The 22,410-nt window shown below is 36.4% G+C and overlaps 1 protein-coding gene across 3 annotated transcripts in view; it reads right to left on the bottom strand.

The window, feature by feature from the left end:
• Positions 1-22,410, bottom strand: part of LOC106871586 (MBT domain-containing protein 1) — a 37,522-nt gene that overhangs the window by 4,411 nt on the left and 10,701 nt on the right. Inside the window, exons 3-17 of one of the 3 annotated variants that reach the window (XM_089354602.1) lie at positions 21,967-22,115; positions 19,139-19,218; positions 17,883-17,970; positions 16,004-16,080; positions 15,327-15,441; positions 14,665-14,799; positions 13,905-13,993; positions 12,252-12,389; positions 7,436-7,532; positions 5,981-6,060; positions 5,468-5,581; positions 4,451-4,598; positions 2,402-2,481; positions 1,299-1,363; positions 547-716 (exon numbers count right to left, since the gene is read on the bottom strand). In XM_089354602.1, coding sequence (XP_089210728.1) covers positions 547-716; positions 1,299-1,363; positions 2,402-2,481; positions 4,451-4,598; positions 5,468-5,581; positions 5,981-6,060; positions 7,436-7,532; positions 12,252-12,389; positions 13,905-13,993; positions 14,665-14,799; positions 15,327-15,441; positions 16,004-16,080; positions 17,883-17,970; positions 19,139-19,207 — 1,465 coding nt within the window. In that variant the 5' untranslated portion in view covers positions 19,208-19,218; positions 21,967-22,115. Of the gene's footprint in view, positions 1-546; positions 717-1,298; positions 1,364-2,401; positions 2,482-4,450; positions 4,599-5,467; positions 5,582-5,980; positions 6,061-7,435; positions 7,533-12,251; positions 12,390-13,904; positions 13,994-14,664; positions 14,800-15,326; positions 15,442-16,003; positions 16,081-17,882; positions 17,971-19,138; positions 20,572-20,905; positions 22,116-22,410 lie in introns of all 3 variants that reach the window. The other 2 variants (XM_089354603.1, XM_089354601.1) reach the window with 2 other exon arrangements.

Below are 22,410 nucleotides of genomic sequence, written 5' to 3'. Positions count from 1 at the left end.
AAAATTATAGTGTGCCTTACAATGCATTGCTTACTCATGTTTTTTTTTAAATATCACTCTGGTGAAATTAAGAAACAAACTCGTTAATAAACAAATCCCTCAGTGTACGCACACGCACAGAGTTGCATATCTATGCATGTATTTATGAACATACGCACAATTGTCTATACACCTATAGGTGCACCATGATCTATGCACATGCAGACGAGGGTCGATTCATATGAAAAAGAAAGTGAACAAAATATGACCACCTGCTTATTGGGAAATTTCTAAGCTTGATTTAAAAAAAAGATTTTTTTTTTTTTTTTGTTAAAGATAATCAAACCAAATGTTCATCATTTCGAGCCACTCACCCAAAGAGTATTTCTGCCAAATATGAAGAAAATCCATTCAACCATTCTCCAATAATTTTGCAAACACACAGACAAACAAAGACGAGTGATTACAATATCCTGCTTTCGCTTATGCACACAGGGTAATTAATCTGTTGAAAGTGTTAAAGCAATATTTCAACAAACAGAAATAGAAAACAAAAAACAAAATAACCTTTAATCCTTGGTCCCTCAATTGGATAAGAAACAATTTCACACCATCCAACAGGATAAAGATCAGGGGATTCACAATCGACCCATTGGTCATATTCATTCTCCCAACCATCAAAATGGATTCGAAGGAGACGTCCTACCACACGGCCAACGGTGCCAACACAGATCAAGCTAGACACAAAATAAAAACACAAATAATTAGAGAATTTAAACAACAGTTTAACATCTAATTAATATTACAAAATATTTCTACACTTATGGGATTTATTTCTCTTTCTGTAAAGACAAATATAGAAATAAAATCACTTTGCTCTAAAACAGTGATTCTCAACCGGGGTCCCACATAAGATTTTTATTGTTAAAATTTATGTACTCTAAGTTGGTTAGATTGCCACAATATACAAAATATCTTTTTTTTATACAATTCCTAATATTCACTTATAAAAATACAGTAAGATGTTTTTTTTTATATACAATGAATGGCTAGGGAGGTCCCGTAGAGTAAAATGGAAATGAAAGGGGCCCTATAGGTAAAAAAACAGTTGAGACCACTGAGCTACACAAACTTTCAATGAAAATTGGATAGAATTTAAAAAACAAAAATCTTCCCAATTGTAACGGTTAGAAAATCAAGATTTGACATTTCTAATAAAGAAAAAAAAAAAAAACAAACAAACAAAACAGCCCTGGATGTTTCCTGAGACTCGAGAGTGTCCAAGATCTAATGTGAAGGTAATAAAAAAAATGACTAACCTTGGTTCCATAAGATCAACAGCTTCTAGTTTCATACCAGCTTTAAATTTGTGTTTTGGAATTTCCTGTTTAACAGATACAAAACAGAAAATGTGAGAAATTTTTAGCTTTTTGAATAAGAGAATATTCACGATGATTTATCATCCACTTTTCCACATTTGGATCAGACAGGAATTTGTTGAGAGTTTCTACAGCTGGATGCCCTTCCTGTTGCCTACACTACCTTTTTCCAAGCAAGGTAATACTTCCCTATGGCCTGCAAGGTAATATGTCCCTATTGCTTTGCAATCACTCTGACATTCAACATGAGGCACACCACACACCTGTACAGGTAATGTCAATTTGACAGAGGGAAGGGGAGAGCTAGTGTGCAGCACAAACATTTGATTGCTATAAACAAATTGTCTGTGAAAGTTGTTCAGCAAGAGGTTGCCGAACCGTCTTTCTCGAACCCAAGAGACTATCCTACACTTCAAACGATCTTTGAGGATCTTCAGCCTAAGCTGTTATAACGTGAATCATGGTATCACATGCCAGTTTTTGCAGGTCTCTCAACTAAACAGGGATGAGCATTGGAGAAGGGTAAGTGACCTTATGCCAGGTATTGAGAATTGAAAGTATGATAGACAAGGGGCAAACACAGGTGTCTTGCTATGGAGAAGATATGTGACATTATATAAGGGTGGGTTGGCAGTAGTGTTAGCACACCTAGCGAAATGCTTAGCAGTATTCCATCTGCCACTACGTTCTGAGTTCAAATTCCGCTGAGGTCAACTTTGCCTTTCATCCTTTCGGGATCGATGAAATAAGTACTGGTTACGTATTGGGTGAATGTAATCGACTAACCCACCTCCCCTCAAATTTCAGGCCTTGTGCCTATAGTAGAAAGGATTATATAAGGGTGGGTGGGAGTAGCTGGGATGATAAAATGATAGTGATGAGGTGCCAGAGAAAACCCTCGAGGTACAAGAAGGTGAGAATGTCGATAATAAATCTTGCCATCCTTCCAATCCAGAAAAGTCTACAAATATTATGCAATTAGGCGGTGCTCCAGCATGGCTGCAGCCAAATGACTGAAACAAGTAAAAGAGCAATTGACTTACTTTATCAAACAATCTTACTGGTGCAGCAACAGAACTGGTTTCCTTGAGATATTCAAACCACTGGAATTGGCTTTTATATCCTGAATATTAAAAGACAAAACATAGGATAAGCATTTTTGACATTCACCTGACTTACATAAACTATAAGAAAATAGGTGTAACAGTAGAACAGTCTTTTCCATTGTGAGCATGTCACATAGGAAAATGAAGAATTATCTCTTCTGTGCCAATTTAGAAATATGCCAAAATGACATCCTAATAATATCAGTGCTTCTAATTGATAACCTCTGGATTATGAGTCCATTATATATTCATTCCATAACTTTACCCTGATATCTAAAACCAAGAGCTATGTCAAACAGCCAATTAGAATTCAGATTACTCAGTCAAATTATTTACATTTGACAGATATTCGTCCTCATCTTGTTTGTTGTTAACATCTCAGCTGATATACCCTCCAGCCTTCATCAGGTGTGTTGGGGAAATTTCGAACCTGGGTTCTCGTTCCTAAGGTATTTTTCAATGTTATTATTATCATTATTCAGGTCACTGCCAAGAATCGAACTCGGAATCTTGGGGTTAGTAGCCTGCGGGCATATGACATAGTGGTTAAGAGCACAGGCCATTAACCCCAAGATTCTGAGTTCGATTCCAGGCAGTGACCTGAATAATAATAATGATGTCAAAAAATACCTTAGGAATGAGAACCCAGGTTCGAAATTTCCCCAAGACACCTGGTGAAGGCTGGAGCGTATATCAGCCGAAACATTGTGTTTACAACAAACAAGATGAGGACAAATATCCATCAAATGTAAATAATTCCTCATCTCTTAAATATAGAACTGTACTCAGTCAAATGTAATGTGCTTGTTTATTTACATTGTCTTGAATTATCATGCATTATCTCATAGCTTTGAGATTTTGATTATATGATTATTCCTTTTAGCAGTAACATTGTGTGGTAGGTGTGGGAGTCTGAATCTGGCTGGTTTGAACATATAATTAGGAGAACATTTGGTCCAGGTATGGCCCGTTTAAATATTAAAGGGTGAAATCACCCATTCTGTTCATTTCTAGTTGAAGAAATTTTGCTGCTTTTCGGCGCTAGTGCCAAAAACAACACAACTTTCCACTTTGCTTCTAAAAATTTCACATGTCTTTGTTCTCCTATAATAATTACATTCTGTTTATCTCGTTACCTTTGTACTTGACCTTGGTGTTTACAAACGCCAACAAGTGGATAAGATAAGAGAATATTATATTTTGTTTACAAGAACTATGAAATGGCAACAGTGCCAAAAAAGACATTTCCTAAAAATATTAAAATTAAACTGAAGCAATAAAATCTGGCAGCCATATCTTAGAACACAGCAACTTGGTTTGCGATTAGCAAGTGCTGGGATGAAATGATATTGTCTATTCTATTCTTTACTTTGTGAAGGGATTTAATCTCAGCAATGGAACCATATTAAGTTTGGCTCTCCATCAAGTTCTCTGCTTTCACAATAATTTGTAACAAGAATACAAAATAAGTAGGAAGACAAGGGACTTAGGACAACTTCCTAGGGGTGACATCAGTATAGATGGATTTTTTTCTTCCCAACATTTACTGATAAAATAAGTTATAAAGTAATCCAAAGTGTATTTCAAAAAGTTATTATTTATAAGACCACGAGAACAAACAAATCATGGAATCTAAATTGTTGCCTCATCATTCATCATCATCATTTAACTTCTGCTTTCCATGCTGGCATGAGTTGGATGGTTTGACAAGACCAGGAGCCACCCCAGGTTCCATCATCTGTTTTGGCTTGGTTTCTACAGCTGGATGCCCTTCCTAATGCCAACCAAATTACAGAGTGTACCAAGTGCTTTTTGCATGGCACCATCACCAATGCTGTTTACAAGGAATCAGCACCAATAGCTTAATATTAGAGTTTAGTGATTAGTTACAAACAGAACTAAACGTACTTTCACTACTGGCATTTGTAATAATTAATTTTAAACAACCTAAAGTCAACCATATTCGAAAACAAACTAAATACTTACCTCGAGGTGGGGTCAGCTCTAAATTGTTTACTTCACAAAAACTGACAGGGAAAATGCAAGGAGATGTTATATGATAACAAAACCAATCCGAGCCATTTTGTGCAAGGGAGCCATCAATGCCAATCATTAAATAATTATTTTTTAAGACCTACAGCAAAAATGTTAAATACAGTAAAGATATTTAATGGAGGGAATGCAAAAGGGTAAAAAAAAAAAAAAAATGTGCAACAGCTTTAAAAAAATAAGAATATGAAGAAACTATTTATGTCCAATCTCTAAATAGAAGAAAATTTCTAACTTTAGACAAAACACATTGAGAAAGTGTTATGAAATATTTTTGAAGTTCAATTCGGTTCTAGAATTTTCTTCCAGTATTTTATTTAACATAATATCAAACCAAGTACGAAACAAAACTTTCAAGTACAGTTTAGAATTATTATTTAAGGAATGGAATACTTTCAGCTTGTTTGCAACTTTGCAGAAAGACTAAGTCATTACTTTATTTCCCTCTGCGTTTTTGGAAAGAATTCCAGTTCTACAGTCGTCAGAGCTTTACTGTATCCATGGGAAGCAAGATGTTTAGGGTATGGTAGATGCCTGACAGTGGGTGTTTGTCTGGTTGCACGTTTCTGAACAGCTTCCAGGAGGTTGATATGGTGAGCAAGATGGACTTTGCATCACCAGTCTGGAACCTCTAGGTGGGGAGGTATCACGGCCATCAATTCAATTTACAATAACACCAATTTGTCAGGCTATTCTTTCACTCATAGCTAGTCTTAAGAATGGTTTCCCAAAACTTCTATCTCTCCTACATCCCTATTGCCATGCTCCACATTTTCTTTTTATATCAGGAACCCTTTCAAATCACTCAACTAAGTTAGCTAATATTAAATCCATCAGCAAAAAACACACAAAGCATCCCAAAAGTAACAAATATATTAAAAGGGAAACAAAGGAACACCAATGTTATTTGATCAACAACATTCTGATGATTAACCAATGAAAGAAATCAATTACCTTATTAACCGAAGCCACACAAATGGCTGACAGATTTAGGGGGTCAATAGCTTCTAACTTCATACCAACTTCAAATGAAAGCTTGGAATTGGAAAGAGCAGGAGGGTCTTTTTCCTAGAAAAAAAAAAAAAAAATACAGTGACAATTATATTCTGACAGCATGAGAGACAGGTTAAATGATGATGACAACAGGTACAAGTGTGGTTGAGAAGCTTGCTCCTAAACTATGTGGCCTTAGGTTCAATCCCACTGCATGGTACCTTGGGTAAGAGTCATCTACTATAGCCCCAGATCAACCGAAATTTCATGACTCAATTTGGTAGACAGAAACTGAAAGAAGCTCCTCACACACACACACATACCCTTGCCTAGATATCAAGTGTAAATGAGCATCGTTATTTAACATCCACTTTTCCAGGCTTGCGCGAGCACACACACACACACACACACAGATATTAAAATTCAAAATAAAACCCAAGTTATAAATAAAGAATTTCAGTAAAAGCCACTTACTTTACGAAACATATACGGTGTGGCATCATTACTGTCATAGTTCTGTGTTGAAAGCTTCACAGCACAATCGGCCTTGTATTCTGAAAAAGAATTTTTTTTTTCTGAACTGTAATAATGCAACCAGATTAAAATAGATTCAAAGACTTTCATATTTGCTGTGGGCAAAATTGAAAAACGCTTCTTAAATGTGTAGCTTTAAAACCTCTTTTAAACTTTCTAGCATTCAAACTGACCATATCTGTGGCCCGAATCTCACCTGCCCTGCATCAGTTCTTATTTAGGATCATAACCTGCCTAGGCAACTGGCTTGCAGAGTCCATTCAATCCTCGACCTGTTTTCTTGACCTTCCTCTCATCAACCACTCAACAGAGTGTACTGGGTGCATTAGCATCTGCTTGTGACAGGACTGCAGAGAACTCCTCCGCCCTACCCTTTCTTCCTGGTATTGATTCCCATTCAGAATTACTGCCCTCAAAAACAAGGGTCCTCGTTATCACTATACTTAAAGAGTATTTAAAGGTAATTACTTGCAGGAAAAATTGGGCAAAGTCACCTTCATTGTGAGATGAAGGGAGCTTTACTGGTCCCAAGTTGTCATTGAGGCATAAGTGGAGGCGGAGGGTGCATTTGAGTGCCAAATTACTAATCATTATGATGACAACTGGATAGATTAATTGGCAGCTGCATCTGCTCTGTTAGGATGAGGGCTAGAGCAAAGCCAGGGAGGATGTACTGTATGGAGGATGACAGTTGTATAAAGAAGTGAAGGGCACCTAAAGTGAGTGAAATTGGAGGCTGAGGAAAACTTAAGATAAAAATAGTTAATCCTCCATCACACACCTTTCTGAAACTGCCAACCACCACTCCCTCTCCCCTAGGTGACTTACTATTGACATCCATCACACTCACCATTAACCTTTTCTGTTCCTATTCCACACATACCCCCCTTCCTCTCTCTCTCTCTCACCATCAAACATGTAGTTGCTATTATTGTGTCTCTCTCTCTCTCTACAGTAATTCTTCTATTACAACTTCTAACATTGTCTCTCCTATTTCCCCCCAACACTTCCACATTTGTTACTACATTTCACTGCCTCCTCCTTCCTACACTCTCACTTCTCCCTTTCATTTTCTGCAATCACCCTCTCACTAACTCTCTATTAGTCAGACAGCCCTGAAAGAGCAGAGGTAAAATTGTCTAATGAGAAACTCTTTTGTCTTGTAAGGTATAAACTGACCTCACTAGTGATGGTGCCATGATAAAATATACTCAATACACTCAAAAGGCCCTTTAAGTCTTGCTGAGGACATGACCACCTCTCTGATGTTGGTGTCACATTTCCCTTCTTTGCTGCCAGCCACCACACCCTCTTCCCCTCCTTGACATTAAGTAACATTGAGTAACATCATATATTTTGCAAACACAGAACGGAAGTGAATAATGTGGAACTTACCAGCACTGGCAGTAAGCTTGTGTCCAACTTGTTGCGACCAACCAACCGGATGGATAAGTGGGGATTTGAAATGACACCAAAACTCGTTAGTCTCATCCTGAGAGGAAAATAGCAGCTGGTGAATACACCTAAGCAAGCTAACTAGACTGCAGTAGAGACAACCACCTTGAAAGTAGATATGAAGACCATAATATGACATTTCCAGTCAGCTCTTAGAATATTACCAAAAGTCAGCACCAACTAAAAAGTAGAAAAACAAGAAACGGTTCAGGAAAACAAGATCCTCCGTACTGATGGGTCACAATAGCTATAGTGAAACAAACATCATGCAAAGGGGCCATTGTCTCCACTAGTGATACTAAAAAAAGGAACCTTCAGACCATAATTAACCAAAACACTATGAATATACTAATGGCAAGAAAGAGTGTGACTGTACTTTGGCAACAAATGGCATTGCTATGGATATTCTATGGCAAGAAATAACTATGTACCAAAATATAAAAACTAAATAAAGCAAAACTGATTTCACTTAAGTCTCAGAAATTTACACTGAAATGAAATATCCCAGTCAGAGAACTCAGAGAACTGCTATTCCATGTAATATTTCAAGATGAAAACCTTAAAGCTTAATATTACTTTCGATTTTGATTGAGAAACTCTTTGTTACAAGGTGAACTTAGCAGAGCCAGTGGCATGAAAAGAAGAATGAAAAATACCCAGTACAGACTGCAAAGTGGTTAGTATGGGAAAAAGGCATCAAGGCATAGAAACCAAACCAAATTTTACATTTAAGCACAACACAGCCCTGTGACTCGCTGCATCAGCAAGGAAAAACGGACATTGAATGATAATGAAACTCACTGAATTATAATTGCGAAACTCTAACCAGCAACAATAAAGACATCTTGTACATAAGAGATAAAGTTATCAAAAGCAGGAAATTACAACTTCTTAGATATGAAGGGAATTAAGAATCAGACGATTTTATAAGTAGCTTTAACATTTTCCAAAAGTTGCTACAATCCATCATATTATTTGGATATTTAGAAGAGAAAAGGGAGACAAAAACCTAAAACCACATGAATCTAACCCTCAATATGTGCGTGTGTGCATGCACATGAGCACACCCCTAATTGTCAGAGGTGTCTTTCAATATAACAAATGCTGGCTTTAAGAGTTTCCTTTGGTTTAGTTTTGATATTACAAATTGTGAAAGAATAACCCTAACCCTAACCCTAACAGGTTTCCAACCCTTCCAGCCGTTGCTTCACCTCATTTCTGACAGCAAACGGGACCAGGAAGGGTCAATAGCTGTTGAGTTTCTTTCTGATGTTTATGTCCTTTGTCAATACATCAGTAAAACATATATACACACACACACACAAAGTGTGGACTACCACAGTTTCCACCCACCCAGTTCCACTCTAAAAGATATTTACCCAAAAGTTCCACCCAGTAGTATTGAACCCAATACAATACAGTTGTGAAACAAACTTGTAACCATACAGCAATGTCTGTGGGTACCTATTTAGGATCAGTCTCATCAGTTTATGTCAACATACCAAAAACAGCAAAAACACCAATTCTCCCTTGGAAGTACAACAAAACTCAAATATCTGCACTTTCAAAGTTCAAAAATTAAGGATCTTGACAATCCAATGACAGAACCAAACCACATATAACCATTTTGAAAAAAAGAGACACACAACATATTGTATAATGGAATTCTAGAAAGAATAGTTATAACCGAAACACTTGAACAATCAAGGTTGATTTGGAAATAAGCAACGACAACAACAAAGTATATGGAGATACACACATTAGAATTGCAATGATAGTATCCAAATGAAGTCAGTATCTTTGAATGATAGAAACTCTGCCAAATTTAGATTGGAGCCTGGTGTTGCCATCCGGTTTCACCAGTCCTCAGTCAAATCGTCCAACCCATGCTAGCATGGAAAGCGGACGTTAAACGATGATGATGATGATGATGATGATGATGATGATGATCCACTGGCACTAAATGAATCTACTTACAGAAAAGCAATGGAAGCTATCATTTTGAACAATAAATGTTATTGCTATGACTTGCAGACACAGAAAAACCAATGAAGAGATACTCAAGAAATATTGCAAAATTTTAATGTATTACTAGATTCACATTTCACTTTAGAACCTAAAAATGTTCAGAGTTGAAACCATGCTGAAGCCTACTTAGACTCAGATGTCTAAGATCAATAAATTAAATAGTGGGGTTGATGTAATTGACTGTGCCTTATGAATGGTACCAGTTAAAGAAAGGGTACGACCAGAGAGGAACTTGATTCCAAATGAAATGGAAAGTAAAGGGAAAAACCACAACTAAACAGCAGAAATCAAAGAAAATCTCAACAATAAACAACACCAAAAACACATCTTGAAGAAAGTGTAATGCTTCAATAAAACTTTGCTGAGGAAAATCTTGGTCAGAATCTAAAACCAAGAACTGTGCGGAGTCCAAGGACTCAGAGGGCCACTTACCTAGTTCCCATGGCACATAAAGTGACTCAGATCATGACATTCCCCTCCTGGACAGGATGTAGGAGGGTTACTCATTTACAGTTCAGTGGACTTGAGCAAAGTAAAAGGAAGAGTTCTGCTCAAGAACACAATGCACCACCTGGCCCAGGGATTGAACCACAGTCTTGTGATCATGAGTGCAACATTCTAACCACTAGGCCATGCATCTTCACTTTCAGAATCCATTGCAAAACGGATTTTCCTATATTCCTTTGAGCACCACATTAATAAATCATTGAAAATAATCCAAACGTCAGAAAGTAAAAAGCTTAATTTCAGATTCTTTTGAGCAACCTAATTAAAGGATTTAATTAACAGAAAATTGGAAGAGAGCGACCAGAATGGCTAAGTGTTTCAGATGATGCAAAAGAATAGGAATTACAATTTGTCTTTTAATAATCCAAAATAAATTTAGAAAGCAATAATTTGTCAGAATAATGCCTACAATTTAAGGCTCCTCTGTTGGTTCCAGCCATTCAAAGATAACAATGGTGGAAACAACAAAGAGTTGAAATTTGGTTTTTCATTACAATTTGTCTACCAATAATAATAAGTAGAATGGGAAATATAATTTGTAAATATACAAAAGGACATCTGCATAAGTGGCTGTCTCTACAGGGAAAATAATCAACTGAAGATAAAAATAAATGTAGCTCTTAAAATTATTTTTGAAATTAATCAGAAATAGTTTTAAGAGTAAAAAAACAACACAATTAATGGGGGTTTAACCCCATAAACACTGCCATACAAATATTAGACAATATGAGAAATACATTTTTTTTTTAAATTGATCATTTTCTGAAACAGAAAATTACACATTCATATGCTAAATGATTACACATTCATATGCTAAATGATTTCCAGAGTTACAAATTTTTAACAAATTTATATTACAATGTTTTACACATTCTACAGCTCAGACATGGATAAATAAGCATGAATAAAAATCTATTCTAGAGCACAACATATAACCATTCATCTCAGTCCTATCGTGTTTTCTTTTGTTCAATAAAACCTAAACCACCTGATATTCCACAGGCATCTCTTCTGCTACAAGTGCCTTCAACTACAAGTATGACATTTTTTCACTGAGCTGATGTCATCCAACAAAGATGACAAACCTTTCAATGGATTTACTACAATCTATAAACAACAGTCTCACTCAATACAATTGATGAATGTGACAAGATAGAATCTGCAACTGTAAATTGGTAGATTTTAATTGAAGGGTACCAGTTTTTCACTGATCTTTACAGTGAAAGATACACACACATACACACAATATCAGCAATTTTAAGAGTGCTCAACTGGTACTTATTTTATTGACCCCTAGGTAAAATTTGAACTCAGAATGTAAGGACAGATGAAATCCTGCAAAGCAATTTGCCTGATGCAATAACAATTCTGCCTTTTGATTGCCTCATTATCATTTTAACAGCCACTTCTCTATCATACCTGGATAAGTCAGATAGAATTTGTTGCGCACATACACACACAGTAGGCTTCTATACAGTTTTCCACACAGCAAGAGTCAACTTGGGGCTATGGCACAAGACATTTGCCCAATGTGCCATGCTGTAGGATCAAACCAAAACCATGGAATTGTGAAGTAAAACCAACCAAGAAAACATCACCCTGCATTCACCACAAATTCTTACATCATTCGCTTTTTATATTTTTCATCTAATTCCTCAGTTATTTTAATAAATTATTTTATTAAAAGTTATGAGAATAATAATTGCACTTCAATTAAAAAATATATTTAATAATTTATTTTACAAATTATCAATGCAATCCTTAAGTGATGTGTAAAGAGCTATGGTTACCACACACTTCAAAATACACATACCATCATTAAAATTTCTTTTTTCCTCTCTATGTTAATGCTGTCACTTGCTCCCTGTCTCCCTTATTACCCTTTATTATTATTATTATTATATTCATTACATTACCTTCACAGGAAGAAATGGTACTAAGACACTAGATTCCCCTCTCATGTAATCTCATAGTTTAAATTCTGAAATGATGCTTTTTTTTTCCATCCAGATAATTTCTCATCTGCTAAATTATTTGTTTCCACACCTCTTCAGTCTCTTTTATCTGTTTATGTACAACATGTGATATAAGCTGAATTAGAATTGTGCCTACATAAGGCACTCGTTAATGTTTCTATAATGCAATTTACAGAGTATCTCTATAGGCATTACTAATCATAATGAAAAGCTCATCAATACTGTGAAAGGAGATTGAAACTTACCCCTTCATACTGTAATTTCAAACGCCCACCGACAATTTCATCAATTGTGGCAACCCGCATAGATGAAACGCACATCTTGTTCACTACTTCCACATGCATTCCCCTTTTAAACTTGTGATCATTTAGAGAATCTAACACCTGTAAAGAGACAATTGAAAATAGAATATCAAGACCGACATTTTTAGAAATTAAAAATGAAAATATACAAAAACCTGGAAATTTTATTCCGAGTTTCTGATGCAAAGAACCATTCCAATGAACAGTCGATTAATTGATAGTTACAATCAACAACATCCGTAAAGAAGGGTTTGGTGCTTTTTGTAAAAAGGGTGGGAGTGCTAAGTTGCAGTCAGAGCATAACAATTGTTGTTTCTCAGCACTCCTGTTGTGCCCACCACCAAAGCCTTGTGGTATACATTAGCAACATTGAGGACAACAATACTGACCACATCACACAACATGTTGCAATAACTACATTAACCCATTAGTGCCCATGGTCCCTTTTTTTTTAGGGCCAGAAGGATAATCCATCATATTTCTGCAACACCTGTATTTACCTGAGATGTCTTTAGTTAGTCATCAAGACTGGAATGCTTCTCAAATACTGTAATAAAATTTTTTTATATATTTAGCATCAGATAAAGTTGTATAAAAAAAAATGACTTTTGGTTATAAATTAAAGAAAAAAATTGGGCAGTAATGCCGTAAACAATACATCCATTCTCTCCAACTCCAATCAAACACTTTTACTAAATAGTTTAGAAAATCCGTCACCACAAGGCTAAACTTTCCTTGCAACATCTGATCTTTTTAGCTTTCGTTTCAGTCAGTGGACTGCAGCCAGGCTGAGGTACCATCTTAAAATTTTTTAGCCAAATACATCAACCCACAGTAATTATCTTTAAGTCTGTTACATATTCTATTGAGTCTCTTTTGCCAAACTGCTAAGTTACGGGAATGTAAACAAACCAACAGTGGTTGTCAAGTGATGTATAGGAGACAAACACTGACATACACACGCAACAGGCTTCCACACATTTTCGTTTACCAAGTTTAGTCATAAGGCATTGGTCAACCAGGGGCTATAGTAGAAGACACTGTGCCTAAGATGCTACACAGTGGGACTGAACCTGAAACCACATGGTTGCAAAGCAAACTTCTTAACCACACAGCCAAGCTATAAAATATATTTTTCTTCTTTAAGATACAAAAATTACATCAGAGAAACACTTTTAAAAGTTATTTAGCTTTTTAAAAACCAATTTTCCTTTGCCACCAGCAAATATATCAAGATATGCATTATTTGTAAAAGGCAGATGGCCATGTGGTTAGGGTGTTGCACTCATGGTTGCTAGATTGTGGGTTCAATTCCTGGAATAGGCAGCATGTTGTGTTCTTTTCTTGAGCAAGATACTTCATTTCACGTTCCTCCAATCTGCTCAGCTGTATATGGGTAACCACGTGGTGGGACAGCCTTCCAGTTGGGGAGAATGCTGGCTTGCTCACCTAGCCAGGAGGGTGGCATCATCTGAAAGCTAAAACAATGCAAAGCGCATTGTGACTAGTGATGTATAACATCTGATAGCCTGGTCAATGCTGTGATACCATGACATGCATCATTTACCGCTGTGTCAAATAATGAACAATCATTACCAGATTATAAAAGTTACTTGGGAGTGTTCTCGCACCAGTAAGCCGCTTAACCAAAAACTCCTTCCAATCAGCATACTTGGTTTGAATAGCTGCAAATGTAAAAAAAAAAGAAAAAGAAAAATACAATAAAAAAAAGAAACAAGTATTTGCTGTCTCCTATTGCTTTTTTTTTCTTTTTTCTTTTTGTTTTTATTTTCATTCCAGATAATTATTAGAAATATATTGTCATTTGGATTAAAAGGTTGGGATATTTTAACCCTTTCGTTACTGTATTTCTGTTAAGATGCTCAGTGTTTCTTTCAATTAATTTTAAATATAACAAAGAATTTAGTAAAATAACTTAGTTATCATTCAGCTAGTGTTAGGAACATAAACTGTGACTAAGGTTTGGTGGAAAATGTGATAAGGGCACCTGTAAATGTTTTATTCTTTTTCCCATCCAGAGTTTCTTACATTTACACTCCCCTAAAATACAAGAAACCTATGATGTACAATATATTTTAGAATTTTACATTTAACTTCTTTTTAGTGGTCTATTAGAAACAAATTTCTGCAGAGTGTGTTATCCAAGCACCTGTGCAGAGCCACATAAAAGCACTGAGGACATCCACCCATAGAAACCACACCAAATCAGACTGGAGCCTGGTTTGACTCTCCAGCTGGCCAGCCCTGGTCAAACTGTCCAACCCATGCCAGCATGGACAATGGACGTTCAGTGATGATGATGAAATATATTTCTGAAAAAGATTGAAATACTCACATTCTGGAGGAACAAGCGGTTTGCCGATGGTTGCGCACCACCCTACAGGGTGGACATCTCTGGTACAAAGGTTTATCCAAAAATCTTTAGAGGAATCATTTCCAAAACCTTCATATCTCATCAGAGCTTTATAACCTGAGAAAATGCAATTTGGCAATGAATTTGGGATGAATTAAAAAGCAAACATGGCAAACACCAGAAAAGAACAACAAAAACAGAAGAAGCAGAAAACAGGGAAAACAGGGGGGGGGGAAGGTGTCATTAAAGGGTTTGAAGGAAACCATTTATGTTTTAATCGTTTCAGTCATTGGACTGTGGCCATGCTGAGGCACTACCATGAAGGGTTTAGTCCAATCAAATCGACTTCACTACTTGATTTTAAGTCTGATATGTATTCTGTTGGTCTCTTTTGCCAAACTGCTAAGTTATAGGGATGTAAACAAACTTATACCAGTTGTCAAGGGATAATGTGTGTATGCACACACACACGCGCGCGATGGGCTTTACAGTTTCCATTTGCCAAATTCACTCACAAGGCAATGGTCAGCTTGGGTCTATAGCAGAAGACACTTGACCAAGGCTCTGCACAGTGGGACTGAACCCAAAAGCAATTCACGACTCTAGCAACTCTGACAGTTCACAACAAAAGGACATTTATTTACCTGCAATTTTGGTAACAGTTGCAATCCAAAAGACATTGGCAAGGTCTGTGTCATAGTTGGGAACTTCTACTTTCATGCCAACAGTAATGTTGTCCCAGCCATCACTCATTGCAGCCTGAAAGTAAAAACTCAACAATTAGCATGTAAAACAGATATTACATTTCAGTTATTACACTCACATCTTCATATGAAGTTATTTGCTTTACACACACACACCAGACAGGATTCTCTACAGTCTTGGCACCTGGAGTGTCGACAAGTGCTCACAGCCCTCTGCCAGTTGGGCAATACAGTCGGTGGAAGTTCCACATTGGATTTCTATAAGGAATTAGTGGTGGGTAAGAGCAATAATGTCCTTGAGTTATAATAGAAGGCACTTGCCCAATATGCTGTGCAGAGGAAGTGAACCCAAGACCACATAGTTGGGAAGCAAGCTTCTTAACCACTCAGCCATGTCTGTACTGTGCTTACTAGCAGATGGTTTGGAACACTATGGTGAAGAAAGAAGAATACTGCAGACACAAACTATTTTGTCTTGTTGTTGATAAAAAGTGAGATGGAGGAAGGAAAATTCCATAACAATTTGGAAGGAGCCAGTAAGTTGTTGGTTTGAGAGTTGCTGGGCTAATCAACAACAACAACAACATGTACAGCAAAATCACAGCCACCAAACTTACATGTTTAAAACAGCTAACAGGGGCAGCTTCAGCACAGGAAGATTTTAAATAAGGTCCCCAATCAAAAATCTTGTCACCTGAAAATCAAAATTATATTTCAGTTTAAAAAATTAGTTTAAATAATCATTTAAAAGAATTTTTTTAATGTTAAATCTCAAAACAGATTTTGACTTATACACCTACAACACGGCTCAAATTCTTCACACCAGCTGATCGGAAGGTTTGATGGCCTTCATAGAACCACACTGGGTACAGGAATGGAATATGAAGCTTTCTACTAGGCGCAAACCTTTGATTATGCATCATTTGGTTGAGTAAATCTTTTGCCACCCTTGGCATTTGCCTGTGGGAGCACAGGGTCTTCAGGGAAGTCATAACATACCTGGAGATCTTGTGCACCCACAGGTGAAACTCAGAGTAGCAACAGACTGACTCAACCAAAACAAAATATATTAATCTTTACTATGATAGTGAGTACTTTGTTTTCCGACAGCCAACACCGAGTTAAAAAATAGGTGTTTTTAAATACATAAATACAATGAACTGAATAAAGGACTCGATACAAGTCGTCATCGTTTAACGTCCGCTTTCCATGCTGGCATGGATTCGACGGTTTGACTGAGGACTGGCTAGCCAGAAGGCTGCACCAGGCTCCAATCTGATCTGGCAGAGTTTCAACAGCTGGATGCCATTCCTAATGCCAACCACTCTGAGAGTGTAGTGGGTGGGCCAGTCAGGCAGTTCTAGCAACGCTCAAAAGGGGTTTTTTAAGAGAGAAAGTGAGAGAGAGAGAGAGAGAGAGAGAGATAGAGATAGAGTGTGTGGGAGACTGCAGGATGGAGATGGTGGCAAAATGCCAGGCATACTCACAAGGAACGAGGATCAGAATATAAATGGGATGGTTGAGTAAAGGCAGAGAGAGATATAAATGGTGGCAAGTGCCAGGGCATGACCTTGAGGTTCAAATGCCATAATATAAGGGAGTGCGATTAAAGAGCACAAGTAAGTGGCAAAAGACCTGGGAATATATAGAGTCGGAGGGGCAATCGGATAGCGATGATACAGAGGAACAGGGGTGTGAGGACAAGATTGAGGAGTGAGAGCCTAGGCATAGTGAATGAAAGAGGAAATGCGAGAAAGTGGAGATGTAAATTGGTTTGTTGGGTTAGGGTGAGGGGAATGTCTTCTTGTTACGTGTGGGTGGAACAAAACAACAAAAAATAATAATGCTTTGAACAACTGTTTTTTTTAAAATTAAATGAGCAACACCAGTTCAAAACACCATATCAGATCATTTTCAATGTTAATAAAGAAAAAGAAATCAATAAAACTTGAAGTTTAGAAAGAAAACGAATTGCAAATTCCAATAACATACTACACATATACACACACATATATACATACATATATACACACATACATATATATATACACACACATATATATACACACACACACATATATATACACACACACATATATATATACACACATATACATACACACATAAACGCAAACACACACATACACAAGTAAAAATCAATATATATATATATATATATATATACACACACATACAACTAAAAATCCATGTGGAAGGAATATAAAATCAGGTACAATCTTATAGAACCTTAGTTGGCCCACAATACAGAGTGCATTTGACATCTAAACCAATGTCACTTATTCTATAAACCGATACTCAAATTTATACTATAATGTTCAGAACAGTCAGCATATCTTCCTACCCCTGAACATGTCTGTACGTGTTGAACCAATTTATTAACACTCAATTCAAGGACACAAAACTAAAACAGTTTGCACAGAACATTTTTTGTTTCTCAAATTGGCAAAATTTATTATAAATCAAATTTCTTCATACTTTTGCTGCAGTTGATTGATGTTGGGAAACTTCGATGGTAATATTGCAGATTGGAAGATTTTATATTGGATTTTTTACACATTTTACTCTGAAATGAAGAAATAAAATGCAAAGTTAGAACACAACAGATACATACATCAAACAATATTATTTTGGGGTGGGAGGTGTTCTTAATAAACATTCTAGTATGAGGTGGATAATAATTCAAATATCTACAGAGAGAAAATTATTTGTATTTTGGTGGGTTTTCTTCCCTATTACTCAATCTTTATGAGGAAGTGAGGCTAATATTTTGGATAGCTTGTTTCAGATAAACAATGTCCCTACCCTAAAGTCAGATAAATTCATTCATTTTTTTCTCCCATTTTATTTTAATCCTCTCCTCTACTAACACAAAAAAATATTTTTACCAAAGTGTTTTTTATATATATATATTTTTGTAGCTCTATTCTTTCTCTATAAGTTTTGTCTACTGTTTTAGAAATTTGAATAAATTTTACCTTTTTTCAGCTAAATGATACTGAGGTGTCAAGGAGGGGAGAAAAAAAAAATTCCATCTGACAACAACCCAATACAATGGTTGCAACAGTGATTCCTCCCCAAAATCTCATCTGTTCAGTATTAAGAAATGGTAATCTCTTCAGCAGCCGTTTTATCCTTCTTATCGAAACACTGAAGCTATTACTTACGGTAACATTTTGATTCCTAACAACAAACAATCCTGAAGTGTTGTCAGAAATGAAAAGCTATCCCATTATTGTGTCTAGTTCATATTCATAGCTGAGTGGCTGATTAAGATTAGGAAGGGCAGTAAACAACTTCAACTATTGTGGGCAAAATTATTTCAACCCAAGAAAAATAAAATAAATTCAAAACCATTGAAGAAAAAGAAAAACACACAATATTGATTCTACAAATCTGTATTACCCTTTCTTTTCCCCTTCATGTCCCTTTGTAGAAAACTAACAACAAATAACACAAGAAGAAACATTTTATATATAAATATATAACATGAGGGTCTTCTCAATATATGACCCAGAACCCGCATAAGGCCCTCTGGAGATCCTCGTAGTCTATGGTGAACATGAAAATATTTAAATTAACATTCAGGTGTAACTCATTAAATACAGTGGGGGTAAGATAGAAGGTATTATCTATTCAAGAGCTTAGATATGGAATAAACTCAAAAACCACCCCCCCACTATCCTATCTGTCATTTGTAACTAAATACAAAAATATTTAAAACATTCATTTACTTTATTTGAAAATTTACTGCAGCCCGCAGCATTTTTCGTGAAAGCATTATGACCTTCGCCACTGTCCATGTTGTGTTGGCCTGTTATAAAGGAAAAAAGATGCAGAGAACTTCTTCCAGTTTGTTGTATTGCACACAAAACATACAGAGAGGCAAAAAATATATATTTATTTCTAATTAACTCAATAATTTGGAAGATGAGTGAACTATATTAACACAGTTAAGAAACAATATAACAATCAACAAGTTAGCTAAATTGTCAGAGTTCTTTTAGAAGAATCATAGCAAATCATTTTTCAAAGATGGTCATTCCGATAGTGATAGTCTTCACAATAGACCAATTGTTAACCAATTGTTACTGCTTTGTCTCCAAGACTTGAATTACATCTTCTACGTTTTCAAGTATATGATAAACCAATTTTCATAACACAGGTAATGTTCAGATACATTTATCTTGGTTTGCTTCTTTGTAAAATAGTTTTTTGCCAATATCCAAAATGGACCACCACAAAAAATATGTTTGAAGATTACAAACTCAATAGTTGACACTTTTAAATCTTCCAAAATTTTCACTATCAGTACTAAAGGCTGTCTATGTCAGTTCTATGATATACCATAAACAAAACGGATGGAACAGTCATTATCTAGACTTATAGTCTATCTTGGCACCAATACAACAAAGTTGTCCAATAGATGAAAGTATTTAGCTGTATTCTAACATGTTCAAAGAGTAGACTACAACTAGGAAACTTCCCAAACATGGCCTGTCTCTTAAGTATTCTGAATGGAATTTCTTACCATTATACCACTCTCCCAAAACGACATGCTTTTGAAGCTCACAACAGAGCTGACCAATGGCTACCTAGTATCATTTATATTTCTGGAGGAGCTTGGAATATAACAACCTTCTTTTGAGGCTTTCAAATCTAAATACTTTTGCATACCCTATTACTGTGACCCAGCAGGTCTTGCAATACAGATTCAGTACGGATCACTAACACCCTCATGGATTAAATGTTGACACTCTACCATGTAAACATATTGGATGAAAGAGGCATTTCTTGTGAATGGGACACAATCGCATTTCTATATATATATCATCATCGTCGTCGTTTAACGTCCGCTTTCCATGCTAGCATGGGTTGGACAATTTGACTGAAGACTAGTGGACCAGGAGGTGACACCAGGCTCCAATCTGATTTGGCAGAGTTTCTACAGCTGGATGCCCTTCCTAACGCCAACCACTCTGAGAGTGTAGTGGGTGCTTTTACGTGCCACCGGCACGAGGGCCAGTCAGGCTCTTGAACAGAAAGGTTATGAGAGGAAAAAATGGGAGAGAGAGAAAGAATCCAGTTCTATATTTAAGAGATGAGGAATTATGTACATTATTTACATTTGATAGATATTTGTCCTCAACGTTTCAGCTGATATACCCTCCAGCCTTCACCAGGTGTCTTGGGGAAATTTCGAACCTGGGTTCTCATTCCTAAGGTATTTTTCGATGTTATTATTATTGTTATTATTCAGGTCACTGCTTGGAATCGAACCTGGAATTTGGGGGTTAATAGCCTGCACTCTTAACCACTATGCCAAATAATATCGAAAAATACCTTAGGAATGAGAACCCAGGTTCAAAATTTCCCCAGACACCTGATGAAGGCTGGAGGGTATATCAGCCGAAACGTTGTGTTAACAACAAACAAGATGAGGATAAATATCCGTCAAATGTAAATAATGTAGAGAAAGAATTGTCGGGATTAAAATATACATATATATATATATACTATGCTTATTATAGAATTGAACATACCTATGGTGGTGGTGGGGGGGGGGGAAGAATGAGATTAATAAGGATTAATAATCCCTTTCTATTAACATACAACATCATCATCATCATCATCATCATCATATTACAAATACTTCTAAGAACTTAAAGATGGAATTACTGAAAACATAAAACTGAATTTTTTTTAAAGTTCACAACCCATTTTGCTTTGATAGGGTCCTGTTTGTAAATTTGTGTATTTCATTGTTGAAGTCTAAATGCTCTTCCTACTACTATTACAAAACCACTCAACTAATTAGTAATTAGCACCTGTTAATTAAGAAATTAAAAGAATTATTCGATCCAATATTGGTTTCAAATTTTGGCACAAGGCCAGCAATTTCAAGGCAGGAAACAAGTCATTTACATCGACCCCAATACTCATCTGGTACTTATTTTGTCAACCCCTAAGGACGAAAGTCAAAATCAACCTCTGCAGAATTTGAACTGAAAATGTAAAGACGGACGAAGTGCCACTAAGCACTTTGCCCATCGTGCCAACGAATCGGACAGCTCTTTGCCTAACTCGATCCAACATTACCAAAAAAAAAGTTAACAAAGTAAAATATTCTAAGTGTTTGTGATCAATTTTCTAACGTATCCTGCACTTCATTAACGACCACCAATCATTTCGAAAAGAAACTGTGTTACTATGTTATTAAATATGTGAAAATAGGACTTTTCTCATCTCTAATTATGAAGTAAATCTAACTGCAGCAGTTTCTGAGGTATCAGGGCAAACAAAGAAAACATCACTAAAACATCAACAACAAATTTCTAAGTTAAAACGAGAAGGACAAGGGCTTTGCTACAAATTAGACAGCTGTAATACAAATTACAGCAACAGCAACAATGGTCGGGGTGGACAACCACCTTTAAAACACACAGGGACAGATGCGAAGTACTTTAGTCGCACTCTCGATACTTTTAACATAGTAATTATGAATCAATACTGAAACTAAAAACAATATAATGTTAATTGAGTGGAGAGATTAAATACTTGCCTGGCTAGAAATTGAAGAATATTTCACAATGGGCTTGCCTTCTCGTTGAGCGGTAGCAAAACTACGAGAACAAGCCAAACTGCAGAAGCGCTTAGATTTCGAGTAGAAAGCATGCTTTACACCAACAGTACCACACTTTTCACAAGTTGCTATATATATATATAAAAACAAAAACAAGACAAATCTGTTACAGGTCTGAAAAGTATTAAAGATATGATAATGGGCGGGTACTGTGAAGGACAATGGGCGGGTACTGTGAAGGACAATGGGCGGGTACTGTGAAGGACAATGGGCGGGTACTGTGAAGGACAATGGGCGGGGACTACGCGTGACAATGGGCGGGGACTACGCGTGACAATGGGCGGGGACTACGCGTGACAATGGGCGGGGACTACGCGTGACAATGGGCGGGGACCAGGAGACACTGGGTGGGAAGCGACATTG

The sequence above is a fragment of the Octopus bimaculoides genome, chromosome 7, assembly GCF_046866305.1.
Source record: "Octopus bimaculoides isolate indiv1 chromosome 7, ASM4686630v1, whole genome shotgun sequence".
Classification (NCBI taxonomy): Eukaryota; Metazoa; Mollusca; class Cephalopoda; order Octopoda; family Octopodidae; genus Octopus; species Octopus bimaculoides.
Note: the sequence above shows the minus strand (reverse complement) of the source record. Positions and strands in the feature narration are given on the sequence as shown.